The sequence below is a fragment of the Dasypus novemcinctus genome, chromosome X (assembly GCF_030445035.2).
Source record: "Dasypus novemcinctus isolate mDasNov1 chromosome X, mDasNov1.1.hap2, whole genome shotgun sequence".
NCBI lineage: Eukaryota > Metazoa > Chordata > Mammalia > Cingulata > Dasypodidae > Dasypus > Dasypus novemcinctus.
In genome coordinates, this window is record NC_080704.1 from 61,597,358 (window position 1) to 61,621,686 (window position 24,329).

Consider the following 24,329-nt stretch of genomic DNA (forward strand, 5'->3'; position numbering starts at 1 on the left):
AGCAGTTGAGCTCCAGCCTCCCACACGGGAGGTCCCAGGTTCAGTTCCCAGTGCCTCCTAAAAAAAAAAACCAAAACAAACAACAAGCAAAACAAACATAAAAACCAACTCAGGGAGGGAAACGGACTTTGGCCCAGTGGGTAGGGCGTCCGTCTACCATATGGGAGGTCCGCGGTTCAAACCCCGGGCCTCCGTGACCCGTATGGAGCTGGCCATGCGCAGTGCTGATGCGCGCAAGGAGTGCCGTGCCACGCAAGGGTGCCCCCCGCGTGGGGGAGCCCCACGCGCAAGGAGTGCGCCCATGAGGAAAGCCGCCCAGCGTGAAAAGAAAGAGCAGCCTGCCCAGGAATGGTGCCGCCCACACTTCCCGTGCCGCTGACGACAACAGAAGCGACAAAGAAACAAGACGCAGCAAATAGACACCGAGAACAGACAACGGGGGGGGGGGGGGGGGGGGGGGGAATTAAATAAATAAATAAATAAATCTTTAAAAAAAAAAAAAAAAAAAACAACTCAGGGAAGCCAATGTGGCTCAGTGGTTGAATGCCAACTTGCCACTTATGAGGTCCCATGTTCAATCAATCCCTGGCCCCTGGTACCTCAAACAACAACAACAAAACAAACAAACCAGTTAAGTCCCCCTGGCTATAATGATGAGGTATGGATTAGAAAGCACGGGACTGTTCATGTGGTGCAGCGGTGCTCCAAAGTGTATTCGCCAGGTGCAGTGGGTCTGCCGCAATGATGGAAGAGGTTGCTGGTGTGGGAGGAGTGGGGTGGGGGGGTTGGGGGGTATATGGGAACCTCATATTTTTTGAATGTAACATTTAAAAGAAAATGAAGAAAAAAAAAGAAATAAATTCAACAAAAAATTTAAAAATTAAAACTGCAAGTTATTGGTGGCAGGGTGAGATGTTATATAGGTTTGTTTTGTAAGTTTGCAACTATTATACATTTATTGTTTATGTATGTTTATGTATGAGTGATATATTTCAATAAATTAAAAAATCTAAAACAGATCATGAAAAAAATCATAGCTGGTTACAGTATTTAATTATAAAAATAATAATTTGCATTATTAAAAAGTATGTGTATAAAAACATATGAATGTATACAGATCTATCCATATATCTGTTTATCTACACACTTATATGCTATACACACATTTCTTTTACACAAATGAATTTACACTGTACAAACTATCCTGCAATTTTCTTTTTTTACATATCAAATAAAGTGATAATTCTCTGCCAAAAAAAAAAAAAGCACTGGGAATTATTTAGGAGGTTCCTATAGTAGTCTTTGTGAGAGATCAAAGTGGCCTGAACTAAAAAGTAGTGGAAGCAGGGAAAAGTAGAAAATTCAATAGATATTTATTTAGGAGGTAGAACCAATAGGGCTTGGTAATTTATTGAATATGTGAAGTGAGAAAAGGAGGAGGTAAGGATGCTGCTCAGATTTCTGGTTTGAGCAGGTGGCAGGCTCAGAGAAAATGGGCAGATTTGGGTAGGTAGAGTGGGGTTGAAGTACCTGTGAGACCTAGCACAGAAATGGCAGCTGAAGTCAGGAGTATGAAAGAGATACCCAGGATAAGAAAGTGCTGAACAAGAAGGAAAAAGTACCTTGGAAAAAGTTCTGAGGATCACTTGGGGCCTACCTATTCACTGTACAGGAGCCTATTCGCTCTGTGTATTTATCTGCTTATATGTATACATACATAGAAGTTACCCCCGTCAGAAGACAGAGACATGAGTAACTCGACTCCTTGGAAGGTGGAGGGGTGGGAGATGTGTAAATGTCTGTGAATATGTATTAGGGGGAGGAGCCTGGATCACAACTCAATCTTCCCTCTCTTGCCAACTCTCCCCTCTTCCCCACCACCATCTCCAAAGGGACTCCAGTGGCTGACCCTCTCTCGGTAACTAAGATGTCCCCGGGGGCTGATCCTCACCTTCAAATCCTCACATAGGTCTCCGTAGTCAATCTCGATGAGGGCCTCTCGTGCATAGATGCTGGATGTTCTCTGGGAGCCACTCACTGAATCCTCACCTTGGGAACTACCCTATAATGGTGAGAGGGAGTCTAATGAAGGAGACTGGCTGTGAAAGTGCCCCCACCAGAGGGAGGCTGGGGGTTTTTGCAGCCTTCAGTGTTTTTGAGAAAGCCGTGTGGAGGAAGGAACAGTACCTTTGAAGGCAGAGAGACCTGAGTTCAAAATTGGACCCTGCCACTTCCTTACATTGTGATTCTGGGTAAGGCATGCTCTCTGATCCTGAGTTTCCTCATTTGTAATATGAGGTAATGCCTGCCTGGCAGGACTATAATTAGGATTAGGGGTGATCATGTCGTGTGCTACCATGATGCCTGGCACATTTCTGGGGTTCAAGGTATTTTACTCAATTAAACTGAAATGCTATTTAGGAAGAGAGGAGTGCGAAAGACATGGGGAGAATGAGATATATGACCAGATCTAAGATAAGATATATGAAAACTTCCTTGCAGGTAAATTTCCCACCCCCTTGCTACCAATCTTCACTTCCAGTGGACAAAATGCCTTGGCTCCCCTACTGGCTAGCTTCCCCTTCCTGTAGCTAAGCCTTCTCACCTCTGCATTTCTAATGCCCCTGGTTCCACTTTTTCCTGGCCAAATCCCTTGCTGCAGCTAAGCTATCATCCCACATGCCCCCCTGCTGCCTGTCCTCCTTTGCTATTAGTTGATGGCTCTCAATTCCCACTCCTAATATCCATCACCTGCTAGAGCCAACATCGCTCAAGTCCCTAGAGTTAATGAATGACTTTATCCTCCTGGCTTACACCTCTCACCACCTATTGGCACCCAGCCCTACCAATTCAACTTCCCTCTCACACCAAGGCTATTACTACCTTTCACTCCACCTGCCTCCATCTCACCTTGCTTCATCTCCCCTGCATCCCTCCTATGTCCCTTACCACTCCCTGCCTTCTCTCTCTCACCTGCCCCTCCTGACCACTGTCATTCCCCGTCCTTGGTTAATGTTGTTTACAGCTCACTTCCACCACCAGCAATAACACTCACCTCTTCTTGACTAATATCGTCCATGGTGCCCTTAGATAGCGGCAACTTGATGTCCTGCATTTTGCAGGCCTGTAGCAGGTTGTGGCGGTCACTGCGCTTCTGTTCAAGTTTAGTCTCAATAGCTGTCACCTCCTTTTGTAAATGGGTCATTTCCCTAAGAAGGTCCAGAGAACAAGGTGAGACTAAATCTTGCTGCCTGCTCTATCTACTCCCTCACCCCAGGCCTGAACCCACTTACTTATTGGCACCTCCCAGTTTCTTACGAATCTCTTCCATCTCGTGATTCTTGTCATTCACCTCTGACTTCTTGGCGAGATGCTGATTCTTCAGGTCTTGTAGCTGGGCCATAGTCTCATCGATGATCTTCATGTGCCTTTGTTCCTCCTGATTGCAGCAGGGGGAACAGGACAGAAAGTGATGGCTTTCCCTACTTCACCTTGGGATCTTCTCTCCCTGCTGCCACCCTTTCCACCACGCAGCTTGTTGGAGCCTCTCTTCAATAAGCTCACAACCCCCCACTCACCACTCAAGCTTCTTTTATCTTTTTATAATTTATTTGGTGGCCTTCCTCCCACCAGTTATATGAATTGACTGCTGTAGAAAAGTTCAAAGTATAGAAAAAGTACAAAGCAAAGAAAAAGGTCACTCAAAATCCCACCAGCCAGAGATAACAAATTAAGATTTGAGCATATTTCCTTCCAGTATTATTTATACAGCAGACAGGTTTACATACTTCCTCCCAGCATTATTTATAGGCAGCTTTACACAGATGAGACTAGAATTAAATTAAACTCTATATACTGATTTAATGTTATATTTGAGCATTTTCCACATCAAAAACTTTCTGCAACGAGTATAACAACATTTACATCTTCAAAAACCCACACAAACAAAACTATATTTTCTATGAGTAGCACATATATGAATGTAAAAATATGAAGTGAAAACATAAAGTCTGTAAGAATACAAACTAAACTGGGATTACCTCTGGAAAGAAAGTAAAAGGATTAGGACTAAAAGTGGTCAGTCAATGGGGATGTAGCTATACTGTTTTGATTTTTTAAAAGGATGATTTTTTGTTTTCATTTTTTATCTTAAGAAATCACATATAAGGGATATGATATCTGTAAATTACTCTCAAATGCTTTGGAAAAAACAAGCATATGCATATATAATGAAAAAGCAAATGTGGCAAAGCGTTAATGACTGATAAATCTTGGCAAAAGGTGTATGTGAGTTCTTTGTACTATTTTTGCAAATTTTCTGCTAAGCTTAAAATTATTTCAAATAAAAAGTTTAAAAGTTGGGGAAGCGGTTGTGACTCAACTGATAGACCATCTGCCTACCATATGGAGGGTTCAAGGGTTTGATACCCAGGGCTTCCTGACCCATGTGGTGAGCTGGCCCATGTGCAGTCCTGCCTCACACAAGAAGTGCTATGCCATGCAGGGGTGTCCCCCGCATAGGGGTACCCCATGCACAAGGAGTGCACACTGCAAGGAGAGCCGCCCTGCGCAAAAAAAGTGCAGACCACTCCAGGAGTGGTGCTGCACACACGGAGAGCTGATGCAGCAAGGTAACGCAACAACAACAAAAAGTGACAGTTTCCTGGTACTGCATGATAAGAATGCAAGCGGACACAGAAGAACACACAGCGAATGAATACAGAGAGCAGACAAGAGAGGGGAAGGGGAAATAAATAAAATAAAATAAAATAAAATCTTTAAAAAATGAAATTAAAAAAAAAAGTTACATGAAGGTATCTTTCTGGATCATCTAGATGCCCACTTAGTCCTGCCCCAGGATTTTATTGCCCAACCTGCATTTGTATTTAAGATTCCAGTGATACCAAAGAGTACTACTTTAATAGCCTGGGGTTAATGAAAATAACAAACATATACACACAGTCAGACATAAAAGTCAAATGTTGTGTTCAAGCAAAAGGGAAGACCAAACCACTTCAGGAGGGTGTACTATAAGGAACAAAGATTTCATAGTAATTTAAAGAGAAAAAGTAAGGGAGAACTGAGTTATCATATAATACATGGTAGAAATGTTAAAACTCAAAAGAACGGAGCTGTAGCTGTCAGTAGTAGTCGCACTGTGAAAAAAACAATTCAGTTTCGGCAAAGTGTCATCTTTTGAACTAAATTAATGTGATTAATCTAAATTTATTAGGGTTTAATTTGTAAGTATGCCTTGGCTTTTTGGTTGTTTTAAGTATATATGTTTGTACATATTTAAACAAAGTTAAATTTTTTTTTAAACCAACCCTGGGAATCTCAGGGAAATTTTTCCTATAAAAGGGACTAATGTACTAAAGTCAAAAGATCAATAAACTACATAAATATTTATATGAATATAGCATCATTTACTAAATTCCTCATTCCAAAGGGGCACTGGGAAGTTTCCAACTTAGAACTGTAAATAATGTTTGCAATAAACATCAACCTTTGTGCACAAAGCTTAGCCAACATTTTTGATTATTATTTCCTCACGTATTACTGAGTTAGAGGACTTAAATGTATTACAAAAATACTGGTCTTGCATGCCATGGCCAGTACTGGGCATTATTGGTTTTTGTTTTAAATCCTGACTAATGAGATAGGGAACAAATTACATCTGATTGTTGCTTTAATTTGCATTTCTTTGATTACTAGTTAAACGAAATTATTTCTGTGTGCTTATAGGCCATTTGAATCTCTTCTTGAACTTTTGTGCCACTTATTCATTTTTTCCCTGTATGGGTATTAACGTTTTTCTTATTGACTTTAGATGAGAGATGTATAAATTATGGATATTATCCTTCTGTCCATCATAGCGCTTCCAATATTTCCTCTGAGTTTTCATTCTTTTAACTCTCTCCCTCCTTACCTTCTTGAGCTTTTCTATCTCATTCTCATCCTTTTTCACTGTCTGCTCCCACATGTGTACTTTATCCTGGTCCTCCTTCAGTTGGTTCTTCTCAAAATCCAACTGGATGCCCAAACGAGTCTTCTGATTCTCAAACTCCAAACTGCAGGGAGAAAGGGGAGCTAGGCCCAGGGTTCATGGATCCAGAGTTACTGCTGGATGTCAGTCACAACTCAGCTTATCCACCCATATCCACATACAACTCTCCCCTGAAGTTTGGAAAACTAAGTTCCTCAGCCTAGCTCTGTGGACATGGCACAAGGCAGGGGAGAGCAGGCCAAACTCCCAAGTCCAAAGGACTCCAGAGTCCTCCCAAGTTCCTAGAGGGAGGCACAAAAAAGGGGTCCATCTGAATCCACCAACTATGATAATTCTTATTTATTAAGCTTCTATGTACTTTACATAATCTCTAATCTTCAGAACAGCCCCACAAATAGGGATAACTATCCTAATTTTATAAATGAGGAAACATAGGCGAAGAGGTAAAAGACCTTGTCCAAGGTGACACAGCTAGTAAATGGCACATTTGAGATTAGAACCCAGGTCTAACGCCAAAGCTTGGGATCTTTCTCCTACACTATCATTGCAATATAATGCAGTAGCTATTAGTATTACTTATTAATAGTGTAAACTCCGACAAGCTAGTCACACTTGCCATTCCTTAGTTTCCTCATCTGTAAAATGGAAATAATGGTACTTACCTCAGAGTTATTGGGAGTTTCTTAATAAGCTAGGATGTACAAAGTCCTTAGAACACTGCCTGGCACAAATAAATACTCAACAAATTTTAGTTGTCAGCATTGCAGGGTACATTCTGTAGTCAGCTCATCTTTACCCAAGGACCTTGACTCTTTCCAATAACTACTTCTCCCCCCCCACCCCCACCCCACCCCACCCCGCTGCCCTGGTTCCAGAACCTTTTAAAGGAAAGGGCTTGAATAGTACAAAAACATGGAGAAAATCCCAGGTTCCTAATATTGCTCCTCCTCCCCATCTCTTTAGAAACCCAAAAGAATAGAGAATTAGCACACAGATACTAGTAAGCCAAGCAGGGCTAACTTCCAACTGCTCCCCTCATGTGCCCCACCAACACTGTGTGACAGGTGCCACCAGATGTCATGCTAGCAGGCTTAAAGCCATTAGTCACTGTAACACAAATGGAATGTAATTAACCCCATAATTTTGAGCTATGCAATTTTAAATCCAATCTCCTAACTAAGTATGACTCACAAGGCTCTCTGTGATCTGGCCCCTGCTGACCTCTCTACTACCTCCACCTTTCTCCTGACCCTGTTTTTATGCTCCAGGCATTCAAAACTACTTAGTTTCCAGAATAAAGCTTGCTCTTTCACATTTCAAAGCATCCTGTTCTCACTGCCTGGAACCCCCTTCTCTGTCTGCTGCCTAGTTAAATCCTACTCACTCATCAGGTCTCTAGGTCTTCACGCCTTGTTCTATAAAACCTTTAACTGTTCTGAGCAGACTTGGAAGAACTACTTAGTTTCTATTGTACTTTGTTGGGGTCTTCCCATTTTGGATTTTAGGTGCACATCCTACAGCTCACGACATACTTATTGTTGGCAAGACTTGTCTCTTGTCCCCTTTGTTTCAATCCCTGATTCCCATTCCCATTAACTTCCCTAATGTGAGCAGGTACTCTAAAGTAATACACATATAGGTATAGTTCCTTAAAAATGCATATCCATGTAAAATGCCATTTTGCTTTTAAATGTACACGAGTTTATGGTATTATAAATTTCATTCTTTCTAATTTCTAATTTTCAACATTAGGTTTATAATTTATCCATGTTACTACCTATAAATCTAGTTCTTGTTTTGAACTGCTGGACAGTATTCCATAGTGTATATATACATCGCATTTAACTTATACACCCCACTCCCCCGTGATGGCCATCTACACCACCAGCTTCCCACTACCATAAATTATGCCAAGATAAACCACCCTAAACATTCCTCTTTGGGACCCTATAGCAAGACACTCTGGGTTTGATAGAGCATATGTAGACTTATTGTCACCAAATACTGCTAGATTGCCTGAAAACAGCTGTAGCAGTTTACATCAACATCAGAGGTATATCAGAGTTCCTGGCTTTCCATGTCAACAACACTGGTCATTACTTTTTTATTTTTGCCAATCTGATAGGTACAAAGTGGTATATCATTGTTTTAATTTGCATTTCTGCCTATGAATGAGATTAAACATCTCTTCATTATAGTTAAGACATATTCTTCTTTCATTTTTTTAATTGCAGTTCTTGTTTTCCTCCTGTTGATTTGCAGTTCCTTGGAAATTTCCTCTATATTTTCTAACTACCTCAATTATAGTATTGATGACACCGTTCTGAAGCTGGTGATCTATTTTTGTTTTCCCCACTACTCCAAAAGCTCCCTGCATACAAGGATGGTCTCCAATTTAAAATCACTTGAGCCTAGCTTGGGGTAAGCGAATGATGAATATTTACTGTAAGTGTGAAGGGCTAGATGAACTGCTCACCAGGGCAGAGTCCAGGTAACCTCCTTTAAAAAAGAGGCTGTGTCATGTTCATCGTTTTCTTACTCCAATCTCCCCTGCCCCTCTCTAATACCTAGCACAGGACAACCTGGCAAAAGGTAGGTACTAAAGAAAGGTTTGTTGAAAGAATAAACAAACTGAAGATGGGCCTTAAAGCAAAGAGAAACCGTTGTTTTGTTCTTGCTATTATTCCAACCTAGAACTTCTTTCATCTTCCCCCACATCATCAGGATAATGACAATAAAAGGTAATAGTTTATTCTCATTATTCACAGTAGTTATGTTCTATAAAGTCCCTATGAACACTGAATTGGCAAACACTGAACACCATTGTTTCTAGGGAAAATATAAGGTTAGGCTCCTGTAAGCCTCTAGTCACATTTTCAACTACCAATCAATACCTAGCTTGTTTTATACGTGTTTCTGCTTAAAGACACCTTATTTTACATTGTTGACTCATAAGCACTGAACTTATGGCCAACAGGAGTATAAGGCATGCTTGAATGAAACTTATGTAACATGTATCTTCTTGGTAAGGCACGTCACAGCCTTCTTGCACTTAGGAACACTAAACAGCACTTCAGTACTATACTTGGGGGCCATTTTAAGTAGTGAAATCACTAATAAAAAGCAAAGGGGAGAGGGTGTAGCTCAGTTGTTGAGCATCTGCTTCCCATGTACAAGGTCCTGGGGTTCAATCCCCGGTACCTCCAGACAGGAAAAAAAAAACCCATAAAAATATGAAAAAAATGTGGCATTAAATAGACTCGAAAAGTATATTTAAATTTTACAGTGTGATAGCTGAAATTAGAAGGCAGAGCATCACTTACTCAACCTCAGATGGGAAAGTATGTCAGGTGATTCAAACCCCACCCACCTCCACTCTACACTTGTCCACAAACTACTGCAAAAATGCTGCCAAGTGTTGATTTGGGGATTACAAATAAATTTTAGCAATTAGGCAAATTTGCAAATAGGGGACCCACAAATAATAAGGATCAACTATATCTATTGCTCTTAACAGGTGCTAAGTATTATGCTAAATACTTCATAAGGATTTATTTCAGCTGCTCCTCCCAAGAATGCCAGGATATGGGTACCATTATTATCTCATTTTACAGATAAGGAAACTGAGGATTAGAAGGGTCAAGTCACTGCCCAAGATCGCAAAGCTAATGAGTCATGGAGCTGGGATCTTAACCCAGGTAAACCAGGTAGAAAGTTGGTACTCTTTTACTAAGCCACACTGCCTCCCTGATTTCCCTTTAAGGCCTATCTCTACTAAACTCCCATTGTTTTAAGAGCTAGTCCCTGACTTACAATGGCATCTGACTTTCCAACAATGTCAGGCTGGAGGCTCAAGGCCATCAAAGTATTTCCTCCTACCACACTTTCACCTACCGTTTCTTGGCAATTTCATTCTGCCGCTTCACCTTCTCTTCCTCAAATTCCCTGATGTTGCGCACACCAATCTCCCGACAAAACTCTTCAAATACCTCATCTTCTACCTGAGGGAAGAAGTCAGGGAAGGCAGAGGACTTTTTGGTTAAGAGTCCTGACTCCAATCCCAGTACTGCCCTTAAGCACATGCTGGCATGGCTTACCCCCACCAACCTGGTTCATCTTCTCCTTCAAGTCTTTCATTTCCCTCTCTCGGCTCTGAATGATCCTCTTGATATCATTGATGCGAGGTCCAAAATTGGCTAGCTCACTCTCCAGTTTGGACTTTTCCTGCAGGAAATGGGGTTGAGAAGTCACAATTCCAGGATCCTTGAAGGAAAAGAACTACTCTGACGGTGTTGGCCCCATGGTCAGGAACAGGTAGCTCACCACACATTGAGAGAACCTAAACCTTACACCATTGCCCTAGTCAATTCTCCTACCTTACCTCACTTTTAACAATCACACTGCTTCCTCCCTGGCCTCCAGTTTGGCAAACTTCAACTGAGGGGTCTAGACAATCAGGTAATCATCATTTGTTACAGGTTCGTAGTTCCTTATCTACAACCCTTGAGGCCAGATGTTTTGGAATTCAGACTTCTTCAGATTTTAGAAAAAGAAAAAATGATGCATATACTACATATTTCACATTCCGGGGTGGTCTGGGGAAGCTCCCCATAATCAAACACGTTAATATTTAAGAAGCTAAATGTCTCAGTTGCATTAAGTGGGTTAAATAGATCATAAATAACTCATGTCCACCAGATTGTTTTTTGTGTGTGTGTTTTTTCACCACCAATTCAAAAACAAAAACCATAGTGAAACAGAATCAAAACAAAAAAGGATATTTTTTGTATTCAAAACTTCCTGAACTTTGAATTCTGGATACGGGATTATGGACCTGTGTTAGATAATTGTATAGCTCATGTCTGTACCAATCCTAACAATGACCCTTCCTTATTCCACTTTCCTGCTTCTTTTCTCTCTAAAACACTTACTACTATTTAACATACTGTATCATTTATTTATTTAAATTTCCTTCCAACTGAATATCAACTCCATGAGTGCCAGGATTTTTGTGTTGTTCACTGCAATATCCCTAATACATAGAAAGGTACCCCTACCCATGGGGATTGAAATACCTGCAGCTCACTTTCAATTAACTTTCAGAAGAAGTTTGAGGTTTGTTGAATGAATGGATTATGCTAATAATTGCACCTAACATTTACTGAGCACTTATAATGTACCAGGGACAAGTTTAAGCACTTTACATGTATTAACTCATTCAATCTTCCTAACCCCATAAAGTAGGTAGTATTTTAAGTCCTATTTTACAAATAAGAAAACTAACACCATACACTGCCATGTGTATGACTTGCCTAATGTCATACACATGGCAGAGCCAAGATTTGAATCCCTGGCTGACTCTATGCTATGTTTGGTTCCCTGGAATAGGATGGGGAGAAGAGACAGAAGAGGAACAAGTTCCTCGCTCCTAAAGAAACCTAGGCCAGGAATGTGGGCATAGCTTTTAGGGGATAAGGATGCAGGCTGGAACCCACCTGCAGATTCAGGGCTAGATGTCGTGTCTTAGTCTGTTCTAAATCACTCTGTGAGTACTTTAGCCGCATCTGCAATCCATGGGCTTGAGACTGAACTTGACGCAGCTCTGCCTCTTTCCGTTTTGCCTTCATCTGCTCCTAAATGGGACAAGAAAGAAGGCTAGGTGGTAATGAGGCCACCACCTGGGCTTAGGATCCCCATTCCCAGGGGCAGTGCTATCTGTGGCTCACTTTCAGCTCCTCTGTCAACCGCTCCTTCTTCTCTTTCAACTTGTCTACCGCTTTCTCATCCCAGCGCCGTGCCTTGGCCTTCAGGTCACTGGCCCCACCAGAAATCACTCCTGACTTCTGGAATAGGGTCCCATCCAGTGCTACTGTCTACACACAGTAGGAAGAAAAAAGAAGAGAGGGAGAAGCTGTGTAATGGAATCTCCAGTACAGAGCCTGTCAAGCTCCAAACTGGGTAAGGGAATCCACACCTTGTGGCGCTGGTGGCCTCCAAATGCAATACGGCGGGCATCCTCTACATTGTCACAGACAAGGGCATTGCCACAAGCATACTGCAGGGCCTTTTTGATGTGAGGTGGCTCATAGCGAATTACATCAATCACTAGCTTGGCCCCTTTCAGCTCCCGGAGTTTCTCATCTGTAGGTTTCACCTGTGGGAAGTAGCTCAGTAAGTGGCAGAACATGGAAGGCTGGGAGGAGGGGCCATCTCACACTGAACTGACCCCATCTCCACAAGCCTCACCTCCAGGTAGTCAAGAGGCAAGAAGGTCTCAGGCTCTCCACGCTGCTCCTTGATATACTGAATACAGTCCCGTCCTGTCTTCTCCGAGTCCACAATAATGGCATCCATGTTCTTGCCCAAAACTTTGGTTACAGCAATCTGATACTTCTTTTGTGTGGGCTGGCAGAGGTCAATGAGGCGGCCATACTAAGTAAAGTAAAAATGGAAAACAAGCATGAGGCTTTTAGGAGCTGGCTCAGGAATCCCAATGCCCAGCTTGGAAAAGGGGACAGAAGCATGACAGGCTAGAACTTTTACCAGAACACAGCCCCCAAACTATGGGTGAAAAACCTGCTCTGACCCCAAAGCAAAAACTTCGGTCATATCTGAATTCAAAATCATCTTTCTAAACCTCACTTTTACCATTTCACAGAACACTGCTACCCCTAGGCACTGTGCTAAATACTTTATGAGGATTAGAGTCATAGGACTCACTTCTCTCCTAGAAAAATAGCTAAAGGACACAGAAGTGGCCTGAAAAAAAACATTTTTTAGGGCTTAAGGCATCACCCAAAAAAAGAGGAGCAAAGGATAAGAATTTTGACGGGAACTCTGTAAAAGCTGCAGCTGCAGGTGCCTATCCCCACACCCTCAAAGTCAAAGTACCAATCCTCAAGTCAAAGCTCACAGCTTTGAATTCTGCCTCTGGCTGACAGCTACAGACAGAGGGGACTGTACTGGTCTACCTCCCTAAGAAAAGGGAAAGAAAGGGACACAGCCTAAGGCGAATTCAGCTTTTGGCCAACAAACTTGGTCAGGCCAGATGGAATAATGCCATTGTTCGCCCTGGGAGCTGGCGGGGGATGAAAGAGATCCAACACTCACAAACACCCTCCTTACTAACTGGAACTGGGTGTTGAGGACACAGAGGGGAGTGGAATAATTTCCTACCCCAGAAAAGCAAGGGGGCTGCAGGCAAAGGTTGGAGAACAGCCTCTGAAAACGTTTGATTTGCCAGGCACTGAATAATAGCCTCGAAACAGGATCCTTGTCACACTGTTGTCATGGGTGTTGGAGCAAACACATTCTAACCAGGGTTTGAACTAAGAGGTCTGTCAAAGAGCACCATCTCCTAGCAGAATAGTGACGCACGTGAGGAAATTAAAAGTAAGTAATTAAGACAGGCTTTTTCTGGCCTTTACAGACTCTTCCCCCAAGGCCCTTGGAAGTGGTCTGCAACCCGTGAAAGGGTCCATGGCCTAGATTTGAGCAACTAAACAGGATTAATCCTAAAGAGCTAGATAGAACAGGATGAACCAAGAATAAAGAAGAGCAGTAACACACAACCTCCCACCACCAAATCCCTATAGGAGAGAGAGAAATTGAGCATCAGAGTAAACTCATCATTGTCAGATGCCCAGATATCAGCAAAAAACTACAAACAATACTAAGGAAATGGAAGTTATGGCCCAAGCAAAGGAATATATCAAAGCCCCAGATGAGACACAGGTTTGAGAGGACTAATCAACAAGGTCCATACAAATCTCCTAAACCAAATCAATAAGTTGAAAGACAATATGACTAAAAAGATAAAGGGCATCAAGAGGACACTGGGCGAGCACAAAGAATTTCAAAACCTGAAGAGAAAAATGAGAGAGTTTATGGGAAAGACAATAGGTGATATCAAAAACACATAAGAAGCATACAACAGCAGACTCAAACTCACACAAGGATAACTAATACAGAAGACAGAACAGCTTAAACTGAAAAGAGATAAGAACAGAGAGAGAAAAGAATGGAAAAAAACCGAGCAGGGGCTCAGGGAATCGAATAACACAAGGCGCAACAACATATGTGTCATGGGAGTTCCAAAAGAAGAAGGGAAAAGAGACAGAAAGAGTATTTGAGGAAATAATGACTGAAACTCTCCCAACTCTCATGAAAGAAATGAATTGACATGTCTAAGTACAGCGTACCCCAATTAGAATAAATCCAAATAGTCCTACTCCAAAACACATACTATTCAGAATGTCAAGCACTAAAGAGAAAGTTCAGAGAGCAGCAAGGGAGAAGCAAACCATCAAGTACAAGATAGGCCCAATAAGAATTAGTGTGGATTTTTCATCAGAAACCATGGCAGTGAGAAGACAGTAGTACGATACAATTAGGATACTGAAAGAGAAAAAAACGCCAGGTGAGAATTCATTATCCAACAAAACTATCCTTCCAATATGAAGGTGAGTTTAAAATATTCACAAATAATAAGAAACTAAGAGAGTTTGTAAAAAAGAATCCACATTTGCAGGAAATATTAAAGGGAACCTTATAGCCTGTAAGAAAAAGATGGGAGAGAGAAGCTTGGAGAGTATAGAAGGGAAGACTATCAGAAAAGACAACCAAAAGAGTAAAAAGACAGATGAAAATAAGATATGACATATGAAAGCCAAAGAATAAAATGGTAGAAATAATGCATTTACAGTAATATTGAATATGAATGAATTTAAGCTCCTCAATCAAATATACAGGCTGACAGAATGGATAAAAAAGCACGAGCCATCCTTATGCTAGCTACAAGAGAATCACCTTAGATCCAGGGATACAAACCGTCTGAAAGAGAAAGGCTGGAAAAGATATTCTATTCAAACAGTAACCAAAAAAGAGCAGGGGTAGCAATTGTAATATCAGACAAAACAGAAATTAAATGCAAAAAAAGTTATGAGATGCAAAAAGCCATTTATAGTAATAAAAGGGAGCATCCATCATGAAGAAGTAACAGTCATAAATATCTATGCACCTAACCAGGGTGATCCAAAATACAAGAGGCAAACTCTGACAAAGCTGAAGGGAGAAATAGACATCTCTACAATAATAGTTGGAGACTTCAACACACCACACACATCACTAGATAGAACTAGACAGAAGATCAACAAGGAAACAGAGAGTCTGAACAATATGATAAATGAGCTACACCTAACAGACATATACAGAACACTGCATCCCAAATGAGCAGGTTATACATTCTTCTCAAGTACTCAAGGATCTTTCTCCAGGATAGACCACAAGTTGGGTCACAAGGCAGGTCTCAATAAATATAAAAAGAAAGAAATTATACAAAGCACCTTCTCATATCATAATGGAACGAAGCTGGAAATCAATATTAGACAGGAAAGGAGAGAATTTGCAAATGTGTGGAGGCTAAACAACACATTCCTAAACAATCAGTGCATCAAAGAAGAAATTGTAAAAGAAATTAGTAAATATCTTGAGACAAATAAAAATGAGAACACAACTTATCAAAACTCAAGGGATGCAGCAAAGGCAGTGATGAGAGGGAAATTTATAGCCCTAAATGCCTATATTAAAAAATAAGAAAAATCCAAAATCAAGGACCTACTTGAACAACTGGAGAAAGTAGAAAAAGAACAGAAAACCATTCCCAAAGCAAGAAGGAAAGATTAGAGCAGAAATAAATGAAATTGAGAACAACAACAAAAATGGAGAAAATCAACAAAACCAAAAGTTGGTTCTTTGAGAGGATCAATAAAATTGACAAACCCCTAGATTGGGGAATGAATAATGGACTAGAAGAGGTATCACTTCAGATAAAGGCTGGGCTTGAGAAAGAATCAACATGTCTTTGACTAGAGATTTACTCATCCATCCTTGGAAGAGGAAAAGAAAAAACATAAAAAGAAATGGCCAGCTCGAAGTCCAAATTCTATTTTATGGATGTAAAATGTCCAGGTTGCTACAAGATTACAACGGTTTTCAGCCATGCTCAGAGAGTGGTTCTTTGTGTAGTTTATTCAACAGTGTTGTGCCAGTCTACAGGAGGAAAGGCCAGACTCACAGAAGGATGTTCATTTAGAAGAAAACAACACTAATAAATGATGCTCCCAACTTCCTGAATTTGTTTTACATTGTAGAATGCCTTAACAATTCAGTAATTCTAGTTAATCTACCAAGATAATTGAATTATGTTTGCTTTTGTAAAGTATACAGCAGTGATCTCCTATTTTGATGTCAGTTTTTCAATGAAGTTTTGATTACGGGAAAAAAAAAACCACAATGAACTAGAGTAGATTTACGGATATCCTACTATAGACTTTATTGTTATTCTAGCAATGGAAGAACTTTTATCATTGATGTGGAGACAGTTGCCACTGGAGGTTCTGAGGGGAGGGAGAGGGAAAAATAGGTGTAATATGGGGGCATTTCTGGGACTTGGGAATTGTCCTGACATTGCAATGACAGATTTGGGTCACTACGTATCTTGTCATAATTTACAAAATTGTGTGTTAGAGTGTGTAAATTACAATGTAAACTATAATTCAAGCTTAGTGGCAATACTCCAAAATGTGTTCATCAATTTTAACAAATGTACCATACTAATGAAGAATGTTAATGTGGGAAAATGTGGGAGGGGTAAGGAAGAGGGGCATATGGGAATCCCCTATATTTTTCATGTTACATTTATGTAATCTATTAACAAGTATCCTTTTAAAAAAATAAAAAAGTATATTATTTAAAAAAAGAAAAAAAGATAGAAGATGCAAATAAATAAAATCAGACACGAAAGGGGGGAAGTTACAACTGACCCCACAGAAATAAAAAGAATCATAAAAGGATATTATAAGAAACTGTATGCCAACAAATTAGACAACCTAGATGAAATGGAAAAATTCCTAGAAAAGCGCAAACAACCTACATTGACCCTACAGGAAATACATAACTTAACAAACCAATCATATTTAGAGAGATTGAATTAGTCATCAAAAATCTCCCAAAAAAGACAAGTCCAGGACCAGATGGCTTCACAGGTGAATTCTAGCAAGCATTTTAAGAATTCACATCAATCCTGTTTAAACTCTTCCAAAAAAAAAAAAAAAAAAAGACGGAAAATTACCCAAAATATTTTATAAAGCCAACATCTCCCTAATACCAAAGCAAGATAAAAATAGTACAAGAAAAAGAAAATTACAAACAAATCTCTCTACTTTAATGAACTTAGATGCAAAATTTCTCAACAAAATATCTGGAAATGGATTCCAACAGCATACTGAAAGAATTATATACCATGACCAAGTGGGTTTTAATCCTGGTATGCAAGGATGACTCAACATAAGAAAAAACATCATATTAACAATTCAAAGGGGAAAAAACTACATGATCATCTCAATTGATATAGAAAGTGCATTCAATAAAATCCAGCATCCTTTCTTGATAAAAATATTTTGAAAGATAGAAATAACTGGATGGAACGTGGGAGAGTGTGGGCTGTGATGTGGACCATTGACCATGAGGTGCAGCGGTGCTCAGAGATGTATTCACCAAATGCAACGAATGTCTCATGATGATGGAGGAGATTGTTGCTATGGGGGGAGGAGTGGGGTGAGGGGGGTGGGAGGTATATGGGGACCTCATATTTTTTTAATGTAATATTAAAAAAATAAAGACAAAAAAAGAGATAGGAATAGAAGGAAAGATCCTCAATATGATAATGGGCATATGTGAAAAACCCACAGCCAACAACGTACTCAATGGGGAAAGATTGAAAGTTTTCCCTCTAAGATTGGGAACATGACAAGGACGTCCACTGTCATCACTATTATTCAACATCGTACTAGAAGTTGTAGGTAAAGCAATTAGACAAGAAAAATAAAAGTAAAAGACATCCAAATAGGAAAAGAGGAAGTAGACTTCTCACTATTCACAGATGACATGATTATACAAAATTCTGAAATGTCTACAACAAAGCTACTTGAGCTAATAAACAAGCTCAGAAAAAGTGGCAGGATACAAGATCAACAAGCAAGTCATTAATGTTTCTGCAATGAGCAAGCTGAGGAAGAAATCTAGAAAAATATTCCATTTAAAATAGCAAAAAAAAAAAATACTCAAATACCTAGGAATCAATTTAACTGAAGAGGTATAGGACCTATATTCAGAAAACTACAAAATATTGCTAAAAGAAATCAAAGACCTAAACAAATGGAAAGACATTCTATGTTGATTGGAAGACTAAATATCATGATGATGTCAATCCTACCCAAACTGATTTATAGATTCAATGCAACACCAATAAAAATCCCAACAGTATACTTTACAGAAATAGAAAAGACAATTACCAATTTTATTTGGAAAGTAAAGTGTACCTGAATAGCCAAAAACATCCTAAAAAAGGAGAGTGACATAGGAGGGCTGTCACTGCCTAAATGTGAAACATATTACAAAGCTACAGTAGTCTAAACAGCATGGTAACCTATAACATTGTATGATACAAAGTATAAACCATAATGTATTTTGTGTGATCTATTTACCTTTTTATAAAAAAGAAAAAAACCCTCATAATGTAAATTATAGACCATGGTTAGTAGCAATGCATCCATATTTGTTCATCAATTTTAACAAATGTACCACACTAACAAAAGATGTTATTAATAGGGGAAAATATGACAGGGGAACAGGGTGGGTTATATGGGTATCCTCTATATTGTTGATGTAATTTTTTTGTAATCTAAAACTTCTTTAAGGGAAACATGTGGCTCAAGCAGCTGGGCTCCCATCTACCATATAGGAGGTTCAGGGTTCGATGCCCAGGGCCTCCTGGTGAAGGCAAGCTGGCCCGTGTGGCGAGCTGGCCCATGTGGAGTGCTAGCCCACACAGGAGTGCCACTCCGCACAGGACTGCCGGCCGATGTGGAGAGCTGGCGCAGCAAGGTGATGCAACAAAAAGAGACACAGAGGAGAGAAAATAAGAGACACAGCAGAACAGGGAGCTGAGGTGGCGCAAAATAATGATTGCCTCTCTCCCACTCTGGAAGGTCACAGGATCACTTCCCAGAGCCACCTAAAGAGAAAAAAAGCACAGAGGAACACACAGTGAATGGACACAGAGAGCAGACAATGGGGATGGAAGTGGGGAGGGAAGGGGGATAAATAAATATAAAAAAAAAAACTTTAAAGTTAAAATTTTTCAGGGAAGCAAATGTGGCTCAAGCAGTTGGGTGCCTGCCTACCACACGAGAAGTCTTGGGTTCAGTTCCCAGAGCCTCCTAAAAAAGACAAGTAAGACTGAGAGCTGACGCGATGGGTTGGCATGGTGAGCTGATGCAACAAGATGATGCAACAAGGGAACACCAGGAGAAAACACAATGAGAGACACAACAAGCAGGGAATGGAGGAGGCTCAAACAATTGGGTGCCTCCCTCCCATATGGGAGGTTCCGGGTTTGGTTCCTGGTGCTTCCTAAAAAGATAAGCAGACACAGAGAGCATACAACAAAGAGACAGAGAGGAGACAGCAAGTGCAAAGAACAGGGCGGGGGGGATAAATATTTTTTTCCAAAAAAAAATTATACATACAACACATTTGCTTAAATGTGCATAAAGAAAATCAATGTTGGGAAGTGGACTTGGCCCAATGGATAGGGTGTCCACCTACCACATGGGAGGTCCGTGGTTCAAACCCCGGGCCTCCCTGACCCATGTGGAGCTGGCCCATGCACAGTGCTGATGAGCACAAGGAGTGCCCTGCCATGCAGGGGTGTCCCCAGCATAGTGGAGCCTGACGCGGAAGGAGTGCACCCCGTAATGAGAGCCATCCAGCACGAAAGAAAGTGCAGCCTGCCCAAGAATGGCGCCGCACACACGGAGAGTTGACACAACAAAAAGAAACACAGATTCCAGTGCCACTGATAAGAATAGACGTAGTCACAGAAGAACACACAACGAATGGACACAGAGAGCAGACAACTGGGGGGAGGGGAAAAATAAATTTAAAAAAACAAGAAAAAAAATCAATGTCATTTATTTTCAGCATTCAATTTAAAAATATTTTCAATTATTTGTTTGACAAGGCACATTTATGAATGGTTTGTATGCACTCAGTAAGTTTGATACCAATGGCTTTTAAAGACAATTATTCTTGATCTATCCAAACAGAAGGATAAAAAAGAACTGTTTGACATGTCAAAACATTCACTAAATTCTTTGCAATTATGCATTTATTCTATATATTAATTTTGAGCTCTGAATATGAACTCTTATTTCAAAAGAGCTTTGAAAATAAAATAAACATAAAGAACCAGCAAGATAGTGATGGAGTAAGAAGCTCCTAGAGTCAGCTCCTGCTATAGGGCAGTCAGTAAACACCCAGAGCTATCTGGAGCTAGCTGAAGCACCTGTTTGGAGGCTCCAGGAGACCAGAAAAGCATCCTGCCAAATCCTTAAAGGAATGGAAGGAGGAGGCTGCCCATCTGCAGAGAAGATTCGTAAGTAAAGTGCTCCACGTTATGGCGGCCAGTGCTCATCCTCCACTGAAGGCACAAGCCGCCTTAGGAGCTGTTCCGCAGCTGGAAGTGAAAGCTCCATTTCCCAAAAATGGGGAGGAAGAGACGGTTGGGCACCAACTTCAGCTACTGATAAGTAAATTCAGTGGGCTAAACTATAATCCTGAGAACAGCTAAAGTTTGAACCTGTCCAAGTCAGAAAGAGGCCAGAAGCTACCATCTTAACTCTGCGCCTGGCATGAGGGGAAGCAGGGCGGACTGAAAATCACAGTGCTGGTAGGGACTGTCTCTTTTCCTTCCAGATCAGATTACAGGTCTAGCCTAAGCCCCAGCCCCACCTCTAGCAGGGAGGAAGCTGGGGGGACCTGCACCAGCCTTTCTAGGAAATTACCAGCAAAGCCATGGAGGCCAGTGATTGCCCTACTTTGTCAGTGCAAGCTACCTCAGGAGCTATTCTGTGGCTGGAATTGGAAGCTCCATTTCCCAAAAACGGGAGGAGACAGTTGGCCACTGATTTTGGCTACTGATTAGTAGACTTGACTGGATGAGGTAAAACCCTAGGAACAGGTAGGGTGTGAATCTGTTCAAGTCCGAAAGAGGCTGGTAGCTGCCATTTTGACTCTGCCCCCCACCTGAGAGGAAGCCAGGACCAAAAATCAAAGTGATGGTAGGAACCAGTTTCTTTCAGATCAGCCTGCAGCCCTAGCCTAGGCATCAGTCCCACCTCTGGCAGGGAGGAGGCTGGCAGGCACTGAACCAGCCTATCCAGGTAACTGCAGATACCTTTGGTTGGCACAGACTGAATGATCAGAAGTCTACCGGGGCAACTGCAGTTATCTTGGACCCACACTGCTTAGACTGCTGCCCACACCTGCAGCTCCATCCCTGCCATAGGCAGGGGAGAAAGGGGCATGAAGCCTTAACAGTCTCTCTGGGCAACTACACTCTAGGCCTGAAAGATTTGGATTATTCCACACAGCTGTGACTCTGTGCTACCCCTCTGGCAAAGGAGAAAGTTAGGAGAAGTTTCATCAGTTCCTGGGGCAATGAGGGCAGTTTGAGCCTCCACAGCTTACAGCACCAACTACATCCTTGGCTCCCACTGCACAACCAGCAAGGGAGAAAGGGCAGAAAGCACTAAACTAAACAGAAAAACTGTACACAGAATACTCTAGCAAGCCAGATGCCAAGACACCAACAAAAAGAACAGTCCACACCAAGAAACAGGAAGATATGGCTCAGTTAAAGGAACAAGATAAGCCTCCAAATGACATAAAGGAGTTGAGACAACTAATTATATATGTTCAAACAAATCTCACTAATAAACTCAATGACATGGCTAAAGAGATTAAACATATTAAGACAACACTGGATGAGCACAAAGAAGAATTTGAAAGCATACATAAAAAACAGCAGATCTTATGGGAATGAAAGGCACAATAAATGAAATTTTAAAAACTTTGGAATCATATACTAGCAGATTTGAGGTGGCAGAAGAAAGTATTGGTGAGCCTGAAGAAATGGCCTCTGAAAGTGAACATACAAAAGAAGAGATGAAGAAAAGAATGGGAAAAAATTGAACAAGGGCTCAGGGAACTAAATGACAGCAAAAGATATGCAAATATACGTGTTATGGGTGTCCCAGAAGAAGAGAAAAGGTGCAGAAGGAATATTTGAAGAAATAATGGTAGAAAATTTCCCAGTCCTATTGAAGGACACAGATATTCATGTCCAAGAAGCACAAAGTACTCCCAACCGAAAAAATCCATATCCAACTCAGAGACACAAACTCATCAGAATGTCAAATGCCAAAGACAAAGAGAGAATTCTGAGAACAGCAAGAGAAAACCAATGAATAACATATAAGGGATACGCAATTAGTTTAAGTGATTTCTCACCAGAAATCACAGAGGCAAGAAGACAGTGGTATGATATATTTAAGATACTTCAAGAGAAAAATTTCCTGCCAACAATCTTATATCTGACAAGACTGTCTTTCAAAACTGAGGGTGAGATTAGAATATTCAAAGATAAATAGAAACTGAGAATTTCTAACCACAAGACCAGATTTTCAGGAAACGCTAAAGGGTATGCTAGAGCCTGAAAGAAAAGATAGGCAAGAAAGGCCTGGAAGAGAGTCTAGAAATGAAGATTACATCAATAAAAGTAACCAAAAGTGTCAAAAGACTGGTGAAAATAAAATATGACAGATAAAACTCAAATAGGAATAAACTTAACCAACAATGTAAAGCACTTGTATTCAGAAAGTTGCAACTCAATGTTAAATCAAAAAAGGCCTAAATAACTGGAAGATCATTCCAAGCTCATGGATAGGAAGACTAAACATCAGAAAGATGTCAATTCTAAAACTGATATACAGAATCAATGCAATCCCATAAAAATTCCACTGGCATTCTTTTTCTTAAATTGAAAAAATGATTATCAAAATTTTTTGAAAGGGTAAGGGGTCCTAAACAGCCAGAAACATCTTAAAAAGGAAAAGCAAACTCTCATTTCCAGACTTTAAATTATATTACGTAGCCGTAGTGGTAAAAACAGCATGGTACTGGCATAAAGACAGACACACAGACCAATAGAACCAAACTGATGGTTCAGAAACAGACCCTCACATGTATGGTCAAGTGATTTTTGACTAGCCTGTCATACCCACACAGCTCAGGCAGAACAGTCCATTCAACAAATGGTGCTGAAAGAACTGGATATCCATAGCCAAAAGAAGGAAAGAGAACCCCTATAGCTCACACCCTATCTAAAAATAACTAAAAATGGATCAAACACCTATCTATAAAAGCAAAAACCATAAAGCTTCTAGACGAAATTGTAGGAAAATATCTTCAAGCCCTGGTGGTAGGTGGGAGATTCTTAAAGGAGATAAGAAGAGGACTGAGATGGACTACTGATGTTTAATGTATGTAGAAGTTTTAATTGGCTTTAATGTAAAAGTGTGCAAATGTATAGAGTGGATGGTAACACATAGTAACAGCTAGTTTCTAAATGGGGATGTGGCTGAAAATGGTAGTCTAAGGAGGTAAATGCCAACTGACAGAATGCTAGAGAATCTAGGAACTGAATAGCACAGCAAACCAAGAGGTGAATGAGAATTGTGGTTGATAATACAGATGCAAGAGTGTCCTTTGTGAGCCAGAGCAAATGTACATCGCTACTGCAGGGTGGTGGGAATGCAGAGAAGCATGGGAAAAATACAACTGGAGTGACCTATGGACTATGGTTAGCAGTAATAATGTAATATGCTTGCATCTATGCCAAAGATGTGCTTTGTTGATAACAGGGCAGCATTAGGATGCCAAAGATGTACTGTGTTGATAACAGGACAGCATGGAGAATGTGTGCCAAATAGACACTATGGATGTGGTAAAAACATATGTTAAAAATAATAATAGGGTGAGTTAGGGGTAAAATATACCAAATATAAGGACAATAATTAGTAGAAAGAATATAAATGTCTCTCGACAATGCAAGGTGTTGGTGGATGGCTGATGTATGGGACCCCTGTATAATGTTATGCGTGTTTGCTTTATAAGTCCACAACTTTTACTATACACTTATTGTTTATGTATGTCCATATATAAATAAAATAAAGATAATAATAATAATAGGGTGAGTTGGGGGAAAATACTTTGGTAATGCTCTTTAATCATTAGTTAAAAATGTTTAAAAATAATGCACAGTATTGGTGGTAGGGTGAGTTATGAGAGTACTGTATGATGGTATGTATGTCTGTTTTGTAAGTTCACAACTATTACTATACACTTATTATTTATGTAT

At 40.5% G+C, this 24,329-nt stretch overlaps 1 protein-coding gene across 2 annotated transcripts in view; it reads right to left on the reverse strand.

The window, feature by feature from the left end:
* SMC1A (structural maintenance of chromosomes 1A) overlaps positions 1–24,329 on the reverse strand; it is a 52,660-nt gene that overhangs the window by 18,392 nt on the left and 9,939 nt on the right. Inside the window, exons 10-19 of one of the 2 annotated variants that reach the window (XM_071213181.1) lie at positions 12,254–12,439; positions 11,982–12,161; positions 11,734–11,880; positions 11,503–11,640; positions 10,111–10,231; positions 9,902–10,004; positions 5,930–6,071; positions 3,294–3,439; positions 3,056–3,209; positions 1,952–2,062 (exon numbers count right to left, since the gene is read on the reverse strand). In XM_071213181.1, coding sequence (XP_071069282.1) covers positions 1,952–2,062; positions 3,056–3,209; positions 3,294–3,439; positions 5,930–6,071; positions 9,902–10,004; positions 10,111–10,231; positions 11,503–11,640; positions 11,734–11,880; positions 11,982–12,161; positions 12,254–12,439 — 1,428 coding nt within the window. Of the gene's footprint in view, positions 1–1,951; positions 2,063–3,055; positions 3,210–3,293; positions 3,440–5,929; positions 6,072–9,901; positions 10,009–10,110; positions 10,232–11,502; positions 11,641–11,733; positions 11,881–11,981; positions 12,162–12,253; positions 12,440–24,329 lie in introns of both variants that reach the window. The other variant, XM_004480357.5, reaches the window with a different exon arrangement.